At 37.1% G+C, this 18,179-nt stretch overlaps 1 protein-coding gene across 1 annotated transcript in view; it reads left to right on the forward strand.

Annotated features, from left to right (window-relative positions):
* The window catches only part of UBAC2 (UBA domain containing 2), an 85,878-nt gene that overhangs the window by 54,791 nt on the left and 12,908 nt on the right, over positions 1-18,179 (forward strand). Inside the window, exons 5-7 of the mRNA XM_056485038.1 lie at positions 1,135-1,258; positions 2,712-2,759; positions 13,322-13,567. Coding sequence (XP_056341013.1) covers positions 1,135-1,258; positions 2,712-2,759; positions 13,322-13,567 — 418 coding nt within the window. The remainder of the gene's footprint in view (positions 1-1,134; positions 1,259-2,711; positions 2,760-13,321; positions 13,568-18,179) is intronic.

Genomic DNA, 18,179 nt, shown 5'->3' on the forward strand with positions numbered 1-18,179 from the left:
GACACTGGACTTTGAATTAAGCTTATTACTACTCTGGACTGGGGTGATGCTTTCTGTGGTCTCTGTTGACATAAATGGTGAATTTAGGGAACCTTTTAGCATTCTCTGATCTCTTTTTAAAATGCACTTGCAGTCTTGGGAAATTCCTTTTTGTACTTTCCCATCTTATGATTGAGTGCACTCTTGCATGTGAAATCTCTGAGTCACAGTTTATCACAGGATCAATAAAACCTGAAAAGCATGCCATAATTGTGGTATTCTGTCAGTCAATTTGGTCAGATTACAAGAAATAATTTAAAATTACTCTTCTAAGAAGAGAAAATATATTTTTTCTTTGTTTTTCTTCTATCTTCATTTATAAAACCTGATTTATTCAGTGAATATTGTCTACAATAGAATAACTTCAGATGAAGAATAAGTTTTGTATGTTGCTTTCTTTTAGCAGTTTGACTCTTGCAATTTAAATAATTTCAGTTTATTTCAAGAATGTGTTGTGTGTGTTTATACAGGTGTGTTTTGTTTGTGTGAAAAGGATTATAAGCAAAATTGAGTGTCTCAATGAAACACATTAGTTCATGTTCACAAGATCAGTCTAGGCATCTAATCACTGTAAAAAGTGCTTGAAGTCTTAGATTCTGTGAACTTCCTTCCAGGGATGGTTTAAAAATTTAAAAAACATTTTGTGTTGTGATTAAGATGAGGACCCTAAAGGAAGTTTTATTTGTAGGGCCATGGGAGTCACTGGCAGAGGGAAGTGAAATCAAACTGTCAGTATTCCCATCTGTCCATTTGAATCATATTTTGTTCTGATGCAGGACATTACTGCTGTTCTTGTGTGTGCTGTGCTTTATGGAAAGAATCTGCTATAATATTAAATATGTTGCCTTCTCTTCTGCCTCCAGTCCTCAACATTTGGAAATAAAATATTTTTTGTCACTTGTTCTTATTTGCTAATGAATCTATTACCTGGAATGCCACAAGTTACCTAGTGTTGGTTCCCAAGGAAGACCTTTGTTTGCAAGGTGGTGTAGCATTTTGATTGTTATGTACTTAAAATTAACTCCTTTGGTTGTTTGACTCTACTGTTGCTAGTATCTTATATTCTTATAACCATCTGTATCTTTCTTTTTGCAGCTTGGGTCCTGTGTTTGCGCTGTTTGTTCCATTTTATTCCTCCATTCCAAGAGTGCAGGTGACACAAGTATTGGGCCACTTTTCTATCACAAACAAGTCTCTGGTCTACATACTGGGTTTACAGGTATGGTATGTATTTGCTTGTTCATCTTTTAATAAACTAATAATGAAGTAGTTAGTATTTCTGTTTGTCTATGAATTTTGATGTTTCCACGTAACACAGAGCACAGCAACATCATGTAGTGTTCTGTGAAATATGACTGGAAAAATATCTTGGTATAGAAAGCCAGTAATTACTCAAAAAACAATTTAAAAAGCCCCAAACCCAGCAACCTAAAAATGAATGGACACTTGTGTCACAACCTGAATTATGAAATAGCAGATGTGCAAATTTATGAAAATTAGGCTCACTTCTGTATAGTCTAGGGGTTCAAAAGTAGCTCTGGCATTAGCAATGGGGAAAACACCATAGTTATGTGAAATGTGGTAAAGAGTATTTTAGAATAAGTAGTGCGTTTCAGAATATTGACTTGTGCTCCACATGTACATTTCATTCATCCTCTTTCCTGTTCATCCTTTGGTTTCCTTCACTTTCTGCTTCAGCACCTTATTTTCTTGATCTTTCGGAAATCTTGTTTTCACTCTTCTTGAACTCATCAGTTCCACTACATTGCAGTCTTTGGGAAAGCCATGATTTGTGTGGCCTGTTTTCCATCGTGGCTTTCACCTTTTGCTTTCGTACACACAACACCTCCAGTGCAGATCAGTGCTGTCACTGACCCCCACATCTCTGCAGGATCTCTCCCTGCTGAGCGCTGAGCAGCTGCTGCCGTCACACATGGGCTGAGGGGAGACTCATTTGCCTTCTCCTTTGTAAATTCTGCCCTTATCTCAAGTCACTCTTTGCGTAGTCAGCACTATAGAGGGAAGGTGTTCTCATGATTCAGTCAGCATCATGCAGAAACATTTTAGTAACCATTTTCAGTCCATTTTTCCAGTTGGTAATAATCTTCTCCAGGTGATTAGTCAGATACTTTGCTAGAAATGATGGGAAGCCATGTTGGCTTGTCAGGATTTTTTTAAAAATTTGCTCCAACTCATTTCTGTGATTTCATGTCAACAAATGTGTCACTGGGTAAGAGCTTTATATCTTTAATTTTGATGCTTGTGCTTAGTCTGTCTGTGACTGCATGTCTGAGAGCTTCACTTGGAGTGCATGCCTGCTAGGAACTCTTCTCCTGTTGATGCTGAGTCATTTCCTTTGCTTCAGTCTGTCTTTCAGACCTGTTTTTCTGGTGCAGCCTATAACTGACATCCTGTTATACTTAGTAAGCTATATGAAAATAAAGTGTATTGTTCTGTAGAAGGAGAACAATTGTTGGATTCCAGTGTTTTTTCCACTTGCTGCTTTTGGAATACTCTTTTTTTTAATGTTAAACTGAATTTTAACAGAGGTAAAAGTCTGACGTCTCCCATTGTCATGATGAGTTCGTAACCTATATCAAATTGCAACTTAGTGGTTCATATAGCAACAACTTTGCAAAATAAAAATTTAAAACCCTGCTTTTGTCTTCTAGCTCTTAACCTCTGGTTCCTACATCTGGATTTTAGCCTTAAGTGGATTGGTAAGTCTTACTGTTATAAAAATCATATGTCGCTTAGAACACTGTTGTATATGTGGTCAGCACAGTATATTTGGACTTAAAAAGAGCAGAAATTACTAAGCAACATTTTGTGTTGGTAACTGGAAAGTTTTCCTCTTCAACTTCCAAATATGTAAAGCACTGAATAGCGAGTGATAAAGTGACAGACAACAAAATTGGTGGTTAATATTTTCAGGGTGCCACTGTTCCCTGCATAAGATGAATTTTTTTGCCATGGATATAGCTATACACCCACAACTATAAATGAGATTATTGAGGAAATGGTAGAAATGTGTATCCTGGGTTGGGGTTTGTTTTTTCAGTTTACAGCAAGCCTCAAGCTTTGATTTACAGGTTTTAATAACTTTGCTGCGAGGGTTTTTCATGCTTTGCTATTCTCCTAGGAGATCTGCAATGTAGCTGTTTCTCACAATGACAATAGCAGTCAGAGCACAAAATCACGTTTGTCACATCAGTCAGATAAAGGAGGTGTGATCTGTCTTTTTCCTTTCTGACTCTGTTCTTGGTACTAAGGCACTTAGTGCTGAACCAGATTGTGCTAAATCTTTCAGGTTGTTAGATAGTAATAAGCTTCTTTAAAAATTTTACAGACTTAGAAATTAGCTCAGACTGATTTCTTGGCCCAAAAGATTGTAACCTTTTTCAACAGTGGGAGTGCCACCACTTCCAAGGGAGCCATTATTAAGTTGATGGAGTCTGGAGAACTCAAATTATGCCTTTGCATAATTTGAACCTACTAATTCAAATTTGGGTTGAGCTCAGAGGGAAATGCTGCTACAGCTCAGTAGTTTGGTCTCTTACCATTTGCATTGACTGTTGCAAAATAATCTATGGGTTTCTAGGATAACTAATAACAGGAGTGGTGGAGCAGCAAATAGTGACGTCTGTTCATGATTTGATCTTGCTATAAATATCGATGAAAGCAGTGCAACTAACAAACCAGAATCTGTCTGCCCTGGAAATCAGCCCAAGCCTCTCTGCCCACTGAAGGATCTGTGACTTCCTCTAAATGCACTACCCTTCCTGTTACTCTGCTGGCTCTTTTAATAGCCCTTCCTTTTGAACAGGTGTTCATTAGAGAGGGAAGGAAAGGAAAGAAATGGAAAGGCATTTTAACTCCCTCTTTCCTGATGACAGAAGCTCTATGTATACTGGATTATACAGACATATAAGAAGTAGCTCTTTTTTTTTTTCATAATATATTATGCAGTTCTTGTTTTAATTCCCTCTTAATATAAACTTTTATTCTTCTATATAATGAAACTTGCTCAACTTTCTTAGTTATCTTTTTCATAAATTAACTTTTATTTTTAATTTCAGGTTGGGAGGATGTTTTACTTGGGTATAAATCCATAGAATTAAATTGAGTTACCTCTGTGTCACAGGAAGGCTAAAGAAAAATTTCAAGTTTTCATATTGCTTCAGTCAGCATTAATTAGGTCATTATCAATGATGATGTGTTTTCAGTCTCAATTTTTTTTTGCAGCAAGCAGTGAGCTGCACTCCACCATTTTATAATAAGTTCTGCAATTAGAAAAGAAATTAATGTTAGGATTTTCAGCCATTATTTTGCATAGCATATCTGCCACACTTCTGTGATTAAGATGTCCTCTTCTTCTCCTCTGTTAGGAATTATAATTTGGCATCTTTTGAGAAGGCTTGATAAAGGAATAAAGTTTCATGGTATATAAAATAATCTGAAGAAGGATATGCAACACTATAAAGGTGCCTTTCAGCCACCTACAAGTGTAGTTAGTCGATAACATGTATATGTACAATTACAGGAATAAATAGATTGTCAAATGTTAAGTCATTCTGACAACCTGTGTTATGTAATTCTTACTACTCTTGATATTTTTCTAACTTACTACCTTGCTACCTTTGTGGATTCAAATCCTTAGGTATTCATACAAAAAGGATGGGTAAATGCATGAACACCAAGTCAGATAGGTGTGATATTTAGTCACCAGTTCATTGCCTGGTAGACACTTCACTGTATTTTTAGCACTGAAGATCACTTAGACACTCACATTGAGTGTATTATGATGCTGTTCTGTAATTTAGCTTTTGTTGTACTTCTGCTTATGTAGACTATTAAAATGGATGGTGCTGGCACAGTTTCTGAGTTGTTGTCAATTTCCACTTTGTCTCCATTGTGTTCCTTGTTTAGGTTTATTTGAATTCTCACAGTCTATATTTGAACATGACTAAATGGGATCTGACTTTCCACTTACATCTTTGCAAGTATCATCAGACTTTCTTGTGAATTCTAGGCAGGGTATCAAGATACTGGGAACTGTACTGCCTTGAGTTCTTGTTTTCAGTGGTTTTGAGTGATGCAAACATTACAGACGTGTATGGCCTATGTGTGTAGGTAGGCATTGATGTAATGTGCCTGATGATAGGGATTTTTTTACAATTTGTAGTTTTATGGTGAATTTTTCTCAGGTGCAGAAATTACATCTCATGTTTTGTTATTGGAATACAAAAGATGTGTCTTTATGATAAGGTATATCTTGCTAGATCTAATTTTGAGCCAGCACAGGAATACACACTTAAAGGCAGTTTCTTTACTATCCACATGAAACTGGACAATCAGTTATTGTACTTTTGGTATGTCAGTTGATGGTATGTTGTATAAAACATGTTTAAATACATGATGCTTATGTATAAGGAAGAGAGAATTTAAGAAGTTGACTGTAAAGAAATTCACAAAGCTGATGTAATCAGTAATCTATAATTTTCTTATGATTGTGATTTATTTTGTCAGGAATATATGATGCCTGGCGCATACAGACCAAATCTGTTTCTTATCACAAGAGTTTTTTGGGGTTTGTGTTATAGAATTAGGAAACATATTAGAGGTGCCCAAAATTCTTTCAGTCAATGTTTACAGAAGTGCTTCTGTGTAGTACGTATCACTCAGTTTAGTAAAGGCTTGAAACAGTTTCTTCACTATATTTTTCTGTAAAATAGTCAAAACCTTAGAGAGTGGTATTAATGTTTCATTGGATGTATACATCTCTCCCTTTTTTTCCCCACCCCTTTAAAATCTCTTGGATTCCCACTTATACTTTTGTAGGATTTAAATTTGAGAGCTGTGCCAAGGCTCAGTCATAGCTAGAGCTTGCCTGCTTGAAGAAGTCAGCTGAGATTGCGGACCAGCAGAAGACATATCCCACGAAGACATGCAGTTCCCTCCACTTTCTAGAATAATTTTGTCATCAGACAGATCACATGCCATGGGTTTTTCTGAGTAGCTTAGGGCTGTATTTCATAGGGGGAAAGTATCTTTCAGGCCATTTCTGTGATTTTAGTGTTGTAGCCTTTCTTCTTACATTGTGTTGGTTTTTTATTTGTTTGCAAGGTGACATGCACTGCATAAAGTTCAAAATTTGGAACCCACCAAGTCTCTTGTGAGCTGCCTTGAATTTGTGTAGAGTTTAGTTCAAACCTTAGGAAACTGGAATTAAGAAGTTTCTAAAACCCTGCTTGACTTGGAGATTTCACTAAGCCAAACAACAGTTTTCTGCATTGTTACTGTGCTACGCTTTTCTGAGAGTGTATGAAAAGTTGTGTTTTTTATATCTAGATATTGGGAAATTGAGAGAATCTGTAATTTAGAGCTTGTACTTTAACAGCCTTAAGGTTAAGATAGAAAGTCCAGACAGTGAACTGAGTGCATGTTTAATTTCAGGTCTGTTTTTTAAAGTACATTAGTTATTATTCATAATTTTGAAGGGACTAACTTGGTTTTATATAGATCACAGGTATCTGCTGTTAAATGATCCCAAGTGTACTTTTGAGTTCTATTTGTTAAGAACTTTATCCATTTATTACGTTAGTTTTTCCTTCAGCTGAGGTGTTATTGTATAGTGAATTAATGTCTTTTAGAATTGGCATTTAAAGGTTAAAATGTGATTCATCTGGAGAGCAAAATAATTAAACCAGACTTTCACTGTTTTAGTTTTTGTCTTAAAAATAGCATTATATAGTTAATATCTGATCAGACCTAGGAATCATTGTTTTTCTTGTTGTTTTTCTTCCTCTTTCACATTTTTGTTAAGTGGTTTTGAACAATTCATGCTGAATTCTTTGTTGTTTTAAAAAGTATTTTGAACGGAATGCAGAAGCATTTGTATCACCCCACAGTATAGTATTCTCATTTAAAATATCATCCCTTCTACATTCTTAGAATTAGTATGAAATATGTACTTTCTCAAAGAGAATCTTTGTTGAGAGTCTGTTAATGTATGCAGTTACCTCCACATTCATGTCCTGCTGTGCATGTTCTTTCATCCTCCAGTTAGTCTGGATGTCCTTCAGTCATCCACATTTAGTGTCATGTAGGACTTCTATCAAAGTGTGATTGTTAGTGGATTCAAGTAAACGTTAGTTAAACATTGGATTTAGTTAATTTCTGAGTATTTGACATTGGTGTTACAGTATAAATATCAGTAGTATTGTTAATATCAGTGAGACTACTCATTTACTAAAATTCTGCCTATGCTTAAGTACTTACCTAAGTAAAACTGTGTTTTGTGTGTAGCTGATGTGATTCCCCTTTGCTGATAGAACTATCTACCAAAGAGCAAGTACTTAGTTCACAGAATCACTGAAGGTAAAATCTGGTTCAGCCTCCCCACTTAGGCAGCGGAGCTTGCCCCAGGACCATGTTCTGATGGCTTTTGATTACCTCCAAGGATGGAGACTCTACCACCTTCCTGGGCAACCTGTGCTAGTGTTCAGTCAACCTCACAGTGAAAATGTGTTTCCTGATCCTCAGAGGGAGCCTTCCATGTTTCAGTTTGTGCCCATTGCCTCTTTTCCTGTGTCTGGGAACCACTGAGAAAAGCCTGGTTTTATCTTCTTCATTTCCCTTCAGGCATTTCTTTACTTTGATTAAATCCCCTGGGCCTTCTCCAGGCCAAACAGTCCTACTTTTTCCAGCTTTTCCTCATGTGAAAAATACTCCCAGTCCTTTGATCATCTTTGTGGCCTTGCACTCGACTTGCTCCAGCAAGTCCATGCCTCCTATGCCAGGGAGCACAGAACTGAACAAAGTACTCCAGCTGCAACCTCAGCAGTGCATAGCTTGTGAAGTCATAGCCTGAAATAAGAAATGGAAACGCAGTAGAGGAACAAAGATTAGAAAATGAAAAAGAAACATTGTCTGTCTGTCTGCTAACTTCAGGGCAGGTGCAGATATCCACATATACGTTAACTTGTGCTGAATCCCGCCCCAAAATTAACATGAAGTATTTGTGTGTGGACAATGCTCAGTATTAAGCTGAGTGATTGTTAGTGACTTGATCAGAGATGAGTCTCACAACATTCTACTGACTTGATTGACTTAATACTCCCTGTGGTGAGAGCTTTGACTCCTTGCCCACATCAAGATGTGAACACATGACAACTGACTAAGCTACCAGCACTTATTCCTGCATCAGTTAAGGCATCTGAGAAAAAAAGGAGTTGGTTCATCTGGAATACAGGGAATGTTGGTTTAGAAGTGAGGTTGTTATTGTCTGGGGAGGAGGGAAATGTAGATACTCCCAACTCTGGAAGAAGGAGAAAGTAGTAAGAAAGGACAGGAAAAGGTAATAATGTGTCATAAAGTACTTTCTCCTTAATAACTGTGACTGCTGTAGAAAGATAGATATTGGTTTCCAGCTTCTATTTCACTTCTAAATTTCTCTCTTAGATCTGATGAAGAGTTTCTGTGTCCAAAATGTGGTCTATTTGGTCAGCTATACCAACTGGTTCATTAGGAATTAGATGGTTCTGCCAATATATGCTTTTTGGCAGCAGTGATACCCTTTTTCAGAAAGGGAATCCATCAGAGTAATTCAGCAGTGTGTGTGCTTTGGAGACATCTGCCAAAGGATGAGTTGCATCCTAAGAGTGCCCATTTCTCTCTGTTGACTATGACACCAGCTTTAAACAACCAGCTCATAAGTAGGCTTTTAAATTACAGATATCTTATGTTGGGTCAGATTAATCAAATCCTGATCTTTTAATTAAAGAGATTTGGTTAACAGCATGGTAATCATCACCTACAGAATGCTGGCAGAGACCAAGGGAACCTATGCTTAGGACACAAGTACAAGTTAAAAATAGCTGTACTGTGCTGAAATGGCAGTACAGTCATGCTTGCACATACACATTGTTTTTAGCTGATAATGATTCTGTCTGACCAGTGAAGCACTGATGAACTCTGAAGAAAAATATTTCAAGGTATCTGGAAAATTTATGAGCCAAATCAACTGGAAACAAAATTAAAGAAAAATATTTTATTATCACTATAATCTTATTTTTCTCTCTAGGTAACTCTTGCAAAAGCCTGTTTATAGTATTTGCAACAATTTCCAAAAAGGAAACCCAAACAGAATAATCTGTTAGAATTGTAACAGAAGTTGAAAGTACATATGTAGTGGGTTTAATTTGTTGGGTAGTTTTGTTTCTTGGGTGGTTTTCACACAACCCCTCTTGGTATGATAAATTATTTCTCTAATGAAGATAAATACAGAATCCTGACACAAACTTCAACCCATGTTTTGATTCCAGTTGTATAGAATTCAGAACATACTAAGGATTAGGCAGATAAAACAGATAGAAAAATATCACTTTCCCTTAAGAAAACTATTTCCTTTTCATTTGTTGGTACCTGAAAATAGTTAAGTCTTGAGTACATATGATGAATGTATTAACATTTTTCAGAACAGAATAATTGAGTATTTGATGTCAAGTTCTGTTGGTTAAAATAATTTTCAACATCATTTTCTGCACCAGTCTATGTACTGTTTTTCTGTTTGATTTCCTTTTTTTGGTGTTAATCAAGTACAGTGAATTTAAACATTTAAATTTGAAATACTACTCTGGCTACTTGTGGAGCATATGTGTCTCTGCAGTGCAAAATACTAGAGAGCTTCCATGTTTGCTTTACCTAATGTACGGAGAAACTACATCTACTTCCTTCTTCTTAAAAATGTACAACTTTGGAAGGACATGAGGGAAGGGAAGGAGAAGTTAGGCTTTATACAGGGGCAGGAGGAGGTTAGGAAACGTCATGTGAAGAACCAGTAGTAAGCCACAGCGTTAAGATACTGAAAATATATAAGCATACTTTTATTCTGCAGTGTGCCAGAGAGTTTCCAGCATCCTCCATTTCCTCTTCTTAGCACTGTGCCTCATAGAATATGGTGGATGATGCTGTGACTAACAGAAATTAAGATGTACCTCATGTTGCCAGCCACAAATTCTCCATTTTAACAGTCTTAACATAACCACAACGTCTTCTTGTGGTGACTTTTTGAGGCTAAAATACAGTGGAGGCTCCTCTGTTTGGGGGAAGTAGCCCTTTAATCTGATGTACAGAGCTGAAGTTAGAATATAACCAGATCATCTTGTCTTCATTGAATGAACAATGCGGCTTTGCATTCTTAAACACTAGAAATTCACTCAATGTCAGTAACAAAAACAGCGTAAAAAGTTGCTTTATATTTTGTCAAAGCTTATGTTTTTGAAAATGGTATCTATCAAGTTCTGCATATGAACCAGCTATAGAGGAAGTTCTTTGGAAATACTTGACATTAAGATGAGAGTATGACACTGAACCAGACTGAATCACAAGACCTTTTTAACTACAAATGTCTCCATTCTGGGTTTATTGGAAATATGGAAAAAGTTGTCTTGTCCTTGCTAGTTGAAACTTATTGAAAATTTGTTATAACTGACAACAGCATTTTAATGTTTCTTATATTTCCATATCATAGCTCTTCATTGTAGCATGTACATAAACTTTTAGCCTTATAGAGCCTTTTCTTCTGATTAAGTGCTCTGAAATGATTTGCTCTCTACTAGTACCAAAAAGGAGATTGTGATGAAATGAGGGTCAATCTCTTTTTTCCAAGTAAGATAAATGGAAATGTCCTTTAAGTTGTGTCAGGGAAGATTTAGATTGACTATTAGGAAAAATTACTCGCCAAAAGGTTCGTCAAGCACTGGAGCAGGCTGCCCAGGGCAGAGAGAGGTTGAGTCACCATCTCCATAGGTGTTTAAAGGACATGTAGATGTGGCACTTAAGGACATGGTGGACTTGGCAGTACAGGGTTAGCAACTGAACTTGATGATCTTAAAGGTCTTTTCCAACCTAAATGATTCTACACCCAGCCATCTCTGCTAAGAAAAATGCAAAATCATGCAGCTGCTAATTGGTGCTTGCAGTATGCCTTCCCTTCTTAGACAAACTAGTTCCAAAGTACTGGCACCAAAGATAGGCTGCTGTTATTGCTCTATTTTCTGTCTTGACTTGCTAAATAATGATTTTGTTTGTGGTTAATATGTTCTGACACGTGTCAAGATTTGTCATACATTCAGAGAAGTGCAGATTTTCCTATCACCACTTGCTTTGTTTTGTTCTTGTGACTTTTTGAACCCGTTCAAGATTTTTGAAAACATGAGACCTTTTCAAAGGTGGTATGAGAGAGCAGAGATCAGTATCTAGGAGGGTCATTTGAAAGAAGGGAAGCAAGGTTGGTGGGACTTCTTTCCCTGCCTAGTTAATACCTGTACAATCAGGTGTGCAGAATCCCTGGAATGAAAGAGGGTTCCTGGCTCTGTAGCCTAATGATACTACCTATACCTACACCTAACAAGGTGGGAGAAATTAAGATAATTTGTAGGCTCTGATGCTGCTTGTGCATTTTGCATTGAAAAAACCATCAGATTAAATGTGTATGTAATATTTGCAATCTGGTTCAGTAATTCTCAATCCTCAAAAACTGCTCTCTCAGTTACTGTGCAATCTAGGTTTCCTTGAGTGAGAGATCTGTCTACCTAACTCCCTCAGGACCAAGGTGTTAGCTTCTGAGGGACCTTCTTGCTAGGTAGACACCTCAAGCAGAAACAGGGGAATTGCAGAAGTGATACAAATTTTCTTCCTCTTATTCTTTGTCAATTATAGCTATATCTTAGTTTCCAGTTGATGTGCACAGGTTTTAGTCATGAGTTTACAGTCATTTGGAACAGTTTCACTAGAGCTGAGGAGAGAATATCTAAGGTCATGAAAAAGCTTCTGTTACTGTGCCCTGTCTGGTTAGGACCTTCCTTTGAATACAGAAAATTTTTATTAAAGGCAGCCTTCACTCTGATGTGATTATGGCCTTTTATAGCATTTGCCTCCTTTCTCACAGCACAACTGAAAGACTGAAGAGGTTAATAGTCGTTTAAAACTGTTCTTTCTCATTTTAGAATGACAGCCCATGCTAGGTGCTACATCCAGCCCTGAGTCATAAAATGAAAGTAGAATAAAACAAAAACCATTGTTTCCAAAAGCAGAATCTGTTTTTGCTAAAAGTCTCACTACCTCATTGGATATTTAACAATAACTTTATTAATAATCTGAAAAATATCCCCCATCCTAAAGGATGTTGCTTTTTCTTATATTGTCTCCCTTGGTATACTCAGCAATGCTTTAGTATCTTTATACAAAGGTCAGTGAGATAGGACAAATAGCCCCAAATAAATAAATAAATAAGTACTTCAGATGCAGAGTTTCTACATTGCTTTTAGCATAATATCATTTCTAGGGTATGTTTACAGATTTTTTGAGGTTCAGATCTCTTCCTGTTCATTTCACTGTGCTGTGACAGCATAATTCTTGTGGCATAACAGACAATAAAGAATCACAGATGCTGAAATGTGGCATAAAGCAGAATGCAGATGGGACTGCTTTGGGCTCAAGTGCTTTGGCTTCACAATGGCATTCAAAATAATGGCTGAGTGATGACTGTAAATCCATTTATGTGGCATATGAATTTCTCTTTGTCCTGCGGAGTATGAAATGAAATAAAGCCCCAAGGCAAGCATGAACACATGGAATTTGTTTCTTTTTTATGGGTAGGAGAAGGGCCTCACAAAAACTGACTTTTTCAGTATCACCATTTTTAATTAATTGGTTTTTAATTTTTTTGCCCTCTCCTGAAAGGTAGATGGGCTTCTTTTGGAATGATTGTGTGCATAGTCTTAGATTTAACTTCAGTTCCACTGGTTTGCTTTTATTTTTACTAGAGAGAGAGACTCAGATGGTGGGAACAGAAGCCTTAAAGTGGTTTGGGTTTTTTTGAAGGAGTGTTTAGAGTGCTTCAGCATCCTCAAGAGCGGTCTTAATCTTCTCAAGTCAGTATGCAGCATACCCCGACCAGCTCTTTTACAAGTTTTAGAAAGGTTCACTTGCCTTGGGCTCAAATTCCAAAACGTACAAAAAACTCCAAGAAACTTTATGAGTCACAGGCAATGCACCACACAGATTTAAAAAAACAGTAGTTTGTAGTTGTAGGGAAGTAAAGAAATCCCCTGTTCTTTCTCTGATTCTTGACTGAGAACTGTGAGTAAATACAGTAAAAGTGCTTTAAAAACCAGAAAGGCCAACTGTTACCTGCAGCCAAATTCAAAGCAAATGTGGTATATTTAAGTTTTTTTGCTTTTCAGGACTTTTTTTAACATTTTGGTTTTTATTCTAGATTTCTGGGATTTGCTACAACAGCAGTATCTTAAAAGTTCATCAAATTCTTTGTGTACCCAGATGGGTAGCAAAAGTATTTTCTTGGACTCTTGAACCAGTCTTCTCATCTGCGGAGCCAACGAATGAAGTTCGAGTGGGAATGGGAGCAACAGTTGACATCCAGAGGCAGCAGAGAATGGAGTTACTGGATCGTCAGATCATGATGTCTCAGGTTGCCCAAATGAGGCGGCAGAGACAGCAGCAGGTACTGCTTTGCATTCTTTAAGGATTCTCTTGTTAGAAGAAAAATATTTTTTTGGTTCATAGATCTCGCACTGTTCCTATTTCTTAAAAGTGATGTATTTCTAAATTGTTCTCCATCGGTCTTTCATAGACTGTTGTAATGCTGATAGCCATTTAAGTGGTTTATATAGCTTTATATGTTAAAACTGCTTCTCAATATGTGAGCAGAATTTCAGACAATCTCATGGGGATGTCAGTACTCCCGGCATTCTGTCACAAAAAATGAGGTTGAAAGGTAAAGATTGCTTCTCGGTGGTCTTTAATGAAAGCCATTATATAAAGTTAGGAAGTCAAAATGCTCCTGACTCTCCTGAGCATCTGTCTGGTTAGTAGCCTTTTCAGAGAGGCTAAAAATTTTCTATGGAATTCCATTGTTTGTTTGATAGGTTGCTTCTTAAGGGCAGAAATTCAATTCTCCAACTTACAGAAGTAAAACACAAGTGACTTCTTTTGCCATGTTTAATCCTCTTGGTTTATTTCCTTATTGAACAGAATAGCAGTGTCTTTTTATTTTATCTGTTTTATACAATTCTAGCAAATCCAGATATTCTTAGACTTTGTATTGTAGGGCAGGAAAACAAGGCAGGTGGTGTCTCAGTTCCTGTATCTTAGATATGTTCACTGTCTTCACTGAATTTTCTTTGCCTGAAACACAGCTCTGTACTGATACACAACTTCTTGTGTTTGGGGGGAGTGTAGTGTGAACAGGTGTAGCTGTGTTACCCTTAATGCAGTCCCAGAATTAGAGGTGTGATGGCATAAAGCTTTGGCCTGCAACTGGAGTATGAATCCTTGTTTCCAGTCCCTGATAACATCATTCTGTTTTTCTTGTTTCCTTAACATTGCAATATGATGAAACTTTTCCTCATGCAGAGACTTCTAATCTCTATTCCTATTAAAACTCTAATCAGTTTTAACATAAGAACTGAACTAGAAATTACTCAATTCTTGAATGTTGCCATTGTAATAGAAAATGAATTGAAACTGTATGTTGGGTACAAGCATCTGGGAAGTGTGCAGCCAAGTTTCTTCAGGCATGAGAAAGAAGCCATTTCCAGTTATGAGGGACAGTCTTTCTAATATATCTTTAATTACAAAAAGTGGTAAATAAGTTCAGAATGCTAAATGATAAAAGAACTGTTGATAACATTTTCTTCTCATCTTGTCCTTTCCCTAGGCTGTGAACAATGAAAGTGGAAAAAGTCTTTTCATGTGTGACTTCAAATAGAATTCTTTAAAAAGGTGGAGGGGTTTGACTAAAATGCAGGAACACTGTTTGAACATCAGTAAGATGCCTCCCATTACAAGTCACTGAAACACTTTCAAGTTACCTTCATGTTTAGCCTTTAACTTGAGCACAGCATTTATTTAACTGGTAGTGTTAATCTGTGAAACCAGTGATCAGAAGGCAAAAGGATCAATGTATGAATGTTTCATAGAGGCTCTTCAGAAAAGGTGTGTCATGAAAGCTTTTGACCCACCTGGTGTTTTTTAATGACTCACTCACCGAATTTACTGGTCAGCAGCTAAATCGGAAAAAGCATCCCTCACAAATGTTCCTTTGTAGTGGTAAAAATGAAAAACAGATTATTTTCAATCTCAGAATAATGTTTGAAAAGTTGAAAACCGTTTACTGGGTAGCTGTACTTGGGCAATTCTTTTACCTTTAGAAATTTTTCAAGGTATAATTTGAAGACAGTGGAGTGGAACAGATCATGCTAGAGATGAAAGGAATTTAGATGATAATTTTACCTGTGGGAGTGAAGCTATAAAGAACGCAGATCAGTTTCTTAGACAGTTTTTTTGTGAAATGGAAAATAATAAAAGTTGTAAGTACATGTCAATCGTCAGATAGGGCTTTGAATTATATTCTGGAGAGATGTTGTGTGGGTTTCTGAAGTTCCAATATGCTGTCTGTAGGTAGTGTGCCATAGGTAAGATAAATTAACATTTTCTCTCACACTTTCCACTTTACTTGGTGAGGGAAGTGAACTTTAACTTTCTTCTCTATGCCATAATGCAGCAATTCTGTTCAGCTGCTTCTTGACAAGGTGCTCTTTTCATTCCTCCCACTCCTCTACGCTGAGAAATGAGACAATGCAGTTTCCCTGAATGTTGGTAGAATTATGGAAGATCAGTGCTTTTAATGGGGCTCTATTGTCTGGGCAATGTTGGCAGACTCTCATAAGGGAGGCCCCTCTCTTAAATAGATGCTTTTTGTAGTAAGTTTATTCTTTGAGTCTTCACAAGAAATTCTGAAGAACATGATCCTGACAGGCTATGGAAACCAACATATAAAAGTTTTTGGTTTTTTTTGTTTTTTTTGTTTTTTTTTAATTAAAAGAAGGAGAGGAGGGAGAAAGGCTTGTCCCCCAGTTTCTTTCCCCCACTTTCTCAAAAGTTGTTTATAGAGGACCTCTATGATACTGAGATGTAAATTTATCTTTTTGTTTCACCTGCTGTTCACTAAGCCCTTTTATCCAAAGCAGAATTCACTTTGGATGCTTTCTAAAAAAAAGAAAAAGCAAAGAACAATCACCCCATAATTTCTTTGCTGGCAATTCTTTGAGCTTTACCTTTCCCAGTCTTTTTCTAGCTGAAATCTGGTCTGGAGGAACCTGAAGCATGGAACTGCATGTGTGAGTGCTGGGTTGTAAAACACCCGTGGCTTCAGTGAGTAGATTGAGTGTATGATAGAACTTGAAAATAAACCCAACAGGTTCATTACTCGATGTACCTCATTTTAGTTCTTAAATATTCAGTGGGCACTGTGTCTGAAACTGTTATGTTGATAGTTTCTCAGGGGAGTGTGGTTAAATGGTGACTGGTTTTGTGTTGGTTTCTAGTTGCTGTGGATACCTTAAACACATGCTAGTGTTCACCTAGAAAACTTTCTAGATTTTACTATGTTCTTTATTTCCTCCCATGGATATTGCTGAGAAATTACCATCTTGTCCCAAATGAATTACTTAGCATCACCTACATTCACCTTGAAAGACAGTAGAATAAAATGTGTGCCATACGTATTCATGCCCTAAAAATACCCTATTTTGTTACTGTTAAGACTTTGCTTTCTTAGTTCCTTTCTTTCACACTCTTTTGTCTATCCTATTTTGTAAATAATTGTCCTGTTTTTCCGTTTTTTCCCATTATCTGATCTCTGTCCCTCTTCATATCACTGTCACATTTTCATTCCCCACTGTGCCATTTTTCACCCACATTTTTGCCGCCTTTACCTTCATCTCTCTTGTTTCCCATACTTTGTATTTACTGCTCTGTAAAATGCTTCTTCACTTTTGGGGGAAGTTCTCTCCTGTCATGTCTGACCACCAGGAATCATTTACTATTTTATCCTTTCAATATTGTAATATTGATTAAAAATTTGGTCTTCCTCTCCTGATGTTTCTATTTCTAGATCTCTTTAATTTCTCAGAATTTTTCTAAAGTTTATCTTTCTGTAATCCAAATAAAACCCTGGTGGGAAAAGGGAAGCAACTGTTGCATCTGTGCACCAGTGTGGGCATCAGGGAGTCAACTTGACTTTCACTTCCCATTGAGAATCGTGGAGGGAGGCTGGCAGAGAACCAAATTGCAAATAGATAGGGAAGGTTCTGTGCCTAGATGGTATTGGCTACTCTGATGTCACTAGAGACTGTTATGTGGTGGAAGGTTCATAAAGGTGGGAAGCACCTTCTGTTGGCATTAAATACAACTTCTTGGAGCATTCCTTCCTGTGCCCAACCTCGGTCCGTGCATCTTAAAAAATGGGTTTTGTATCTGCAGAGCATTTTCGCTGAGCATGTTAAAGACATCATATTGCCTTCTTCTTGGCTTCTCTTAAGTGTGTTGGAAGAATTTCATCAGTTTGCTTCTGACTGTAACAAACCTACATCCATATATGAAAATCTTTATTTAACCACCTCTCTTTCTATCCTATTGGCCACTTCGAGCTTATGTTGTCTTTTCCTTCCTGTCTTTTTGTTTTTCTCTTCCAACTGCCATTAATTTTCACTGAGGCCAGACTCTCCTTAGATTCATACCACATGGTATCTCATATGTGTATCTCATCTTCATCATATATGAGATTCTGCTGCTTGCAAAGACCAGAGTTGTATAACAAAGGGACTTCCTCTAATTGTTTATTCATTGGGTACCTTTCTCCTGGGGCACAGGAGAGATGTTCTGTGGGTAGGCACACTGAGCATCGTTATTGTTATGGGGAGCCTCATATCCTGAGCAGTTTGCAAGTTTCATATTTTGTCAACTAAGGACTGTGAGACCAGATTGGTAATTTACCTTCTGGTTTTATCTAAGCAATAAACTGACGTTGGAAAAAATAGATTAATTGAGCAAAGATCTTCCTGGCTCAGGAATTCTTCCTCAGGAATGTTATCCTCGTTCATGACAGTAGAATATAAATCCCCCACTGAATATACTCCTAGGTGGTCTAATTCCACTTTTTCAAAGTAAAGAGCTAGCCCCAGGCATATTTTTTAGCTCTCCTACTGGTACTGAGGTGGCACTTCAATGAAGTCTTCGTGAATAACTTCACAAGTTTGAGTACCAACAAGAAG

Source organism: Oenanthe melanoleuca, chromosome 1 (assembly GCF_029582105.1).
Source record: "Oenanthe melanoleuca isolate GR-GAL-2019-014 chromosome 1, OMel1.0, whole genome shotgun sequence".
In the NCBI taxonomy this organism is placed as follows: Eukaryota; Metazoa; Chordata; class Aves; order Passeriformes; family Muscicapidae; genus Oenanthe; species Oenanthe melanoleuca.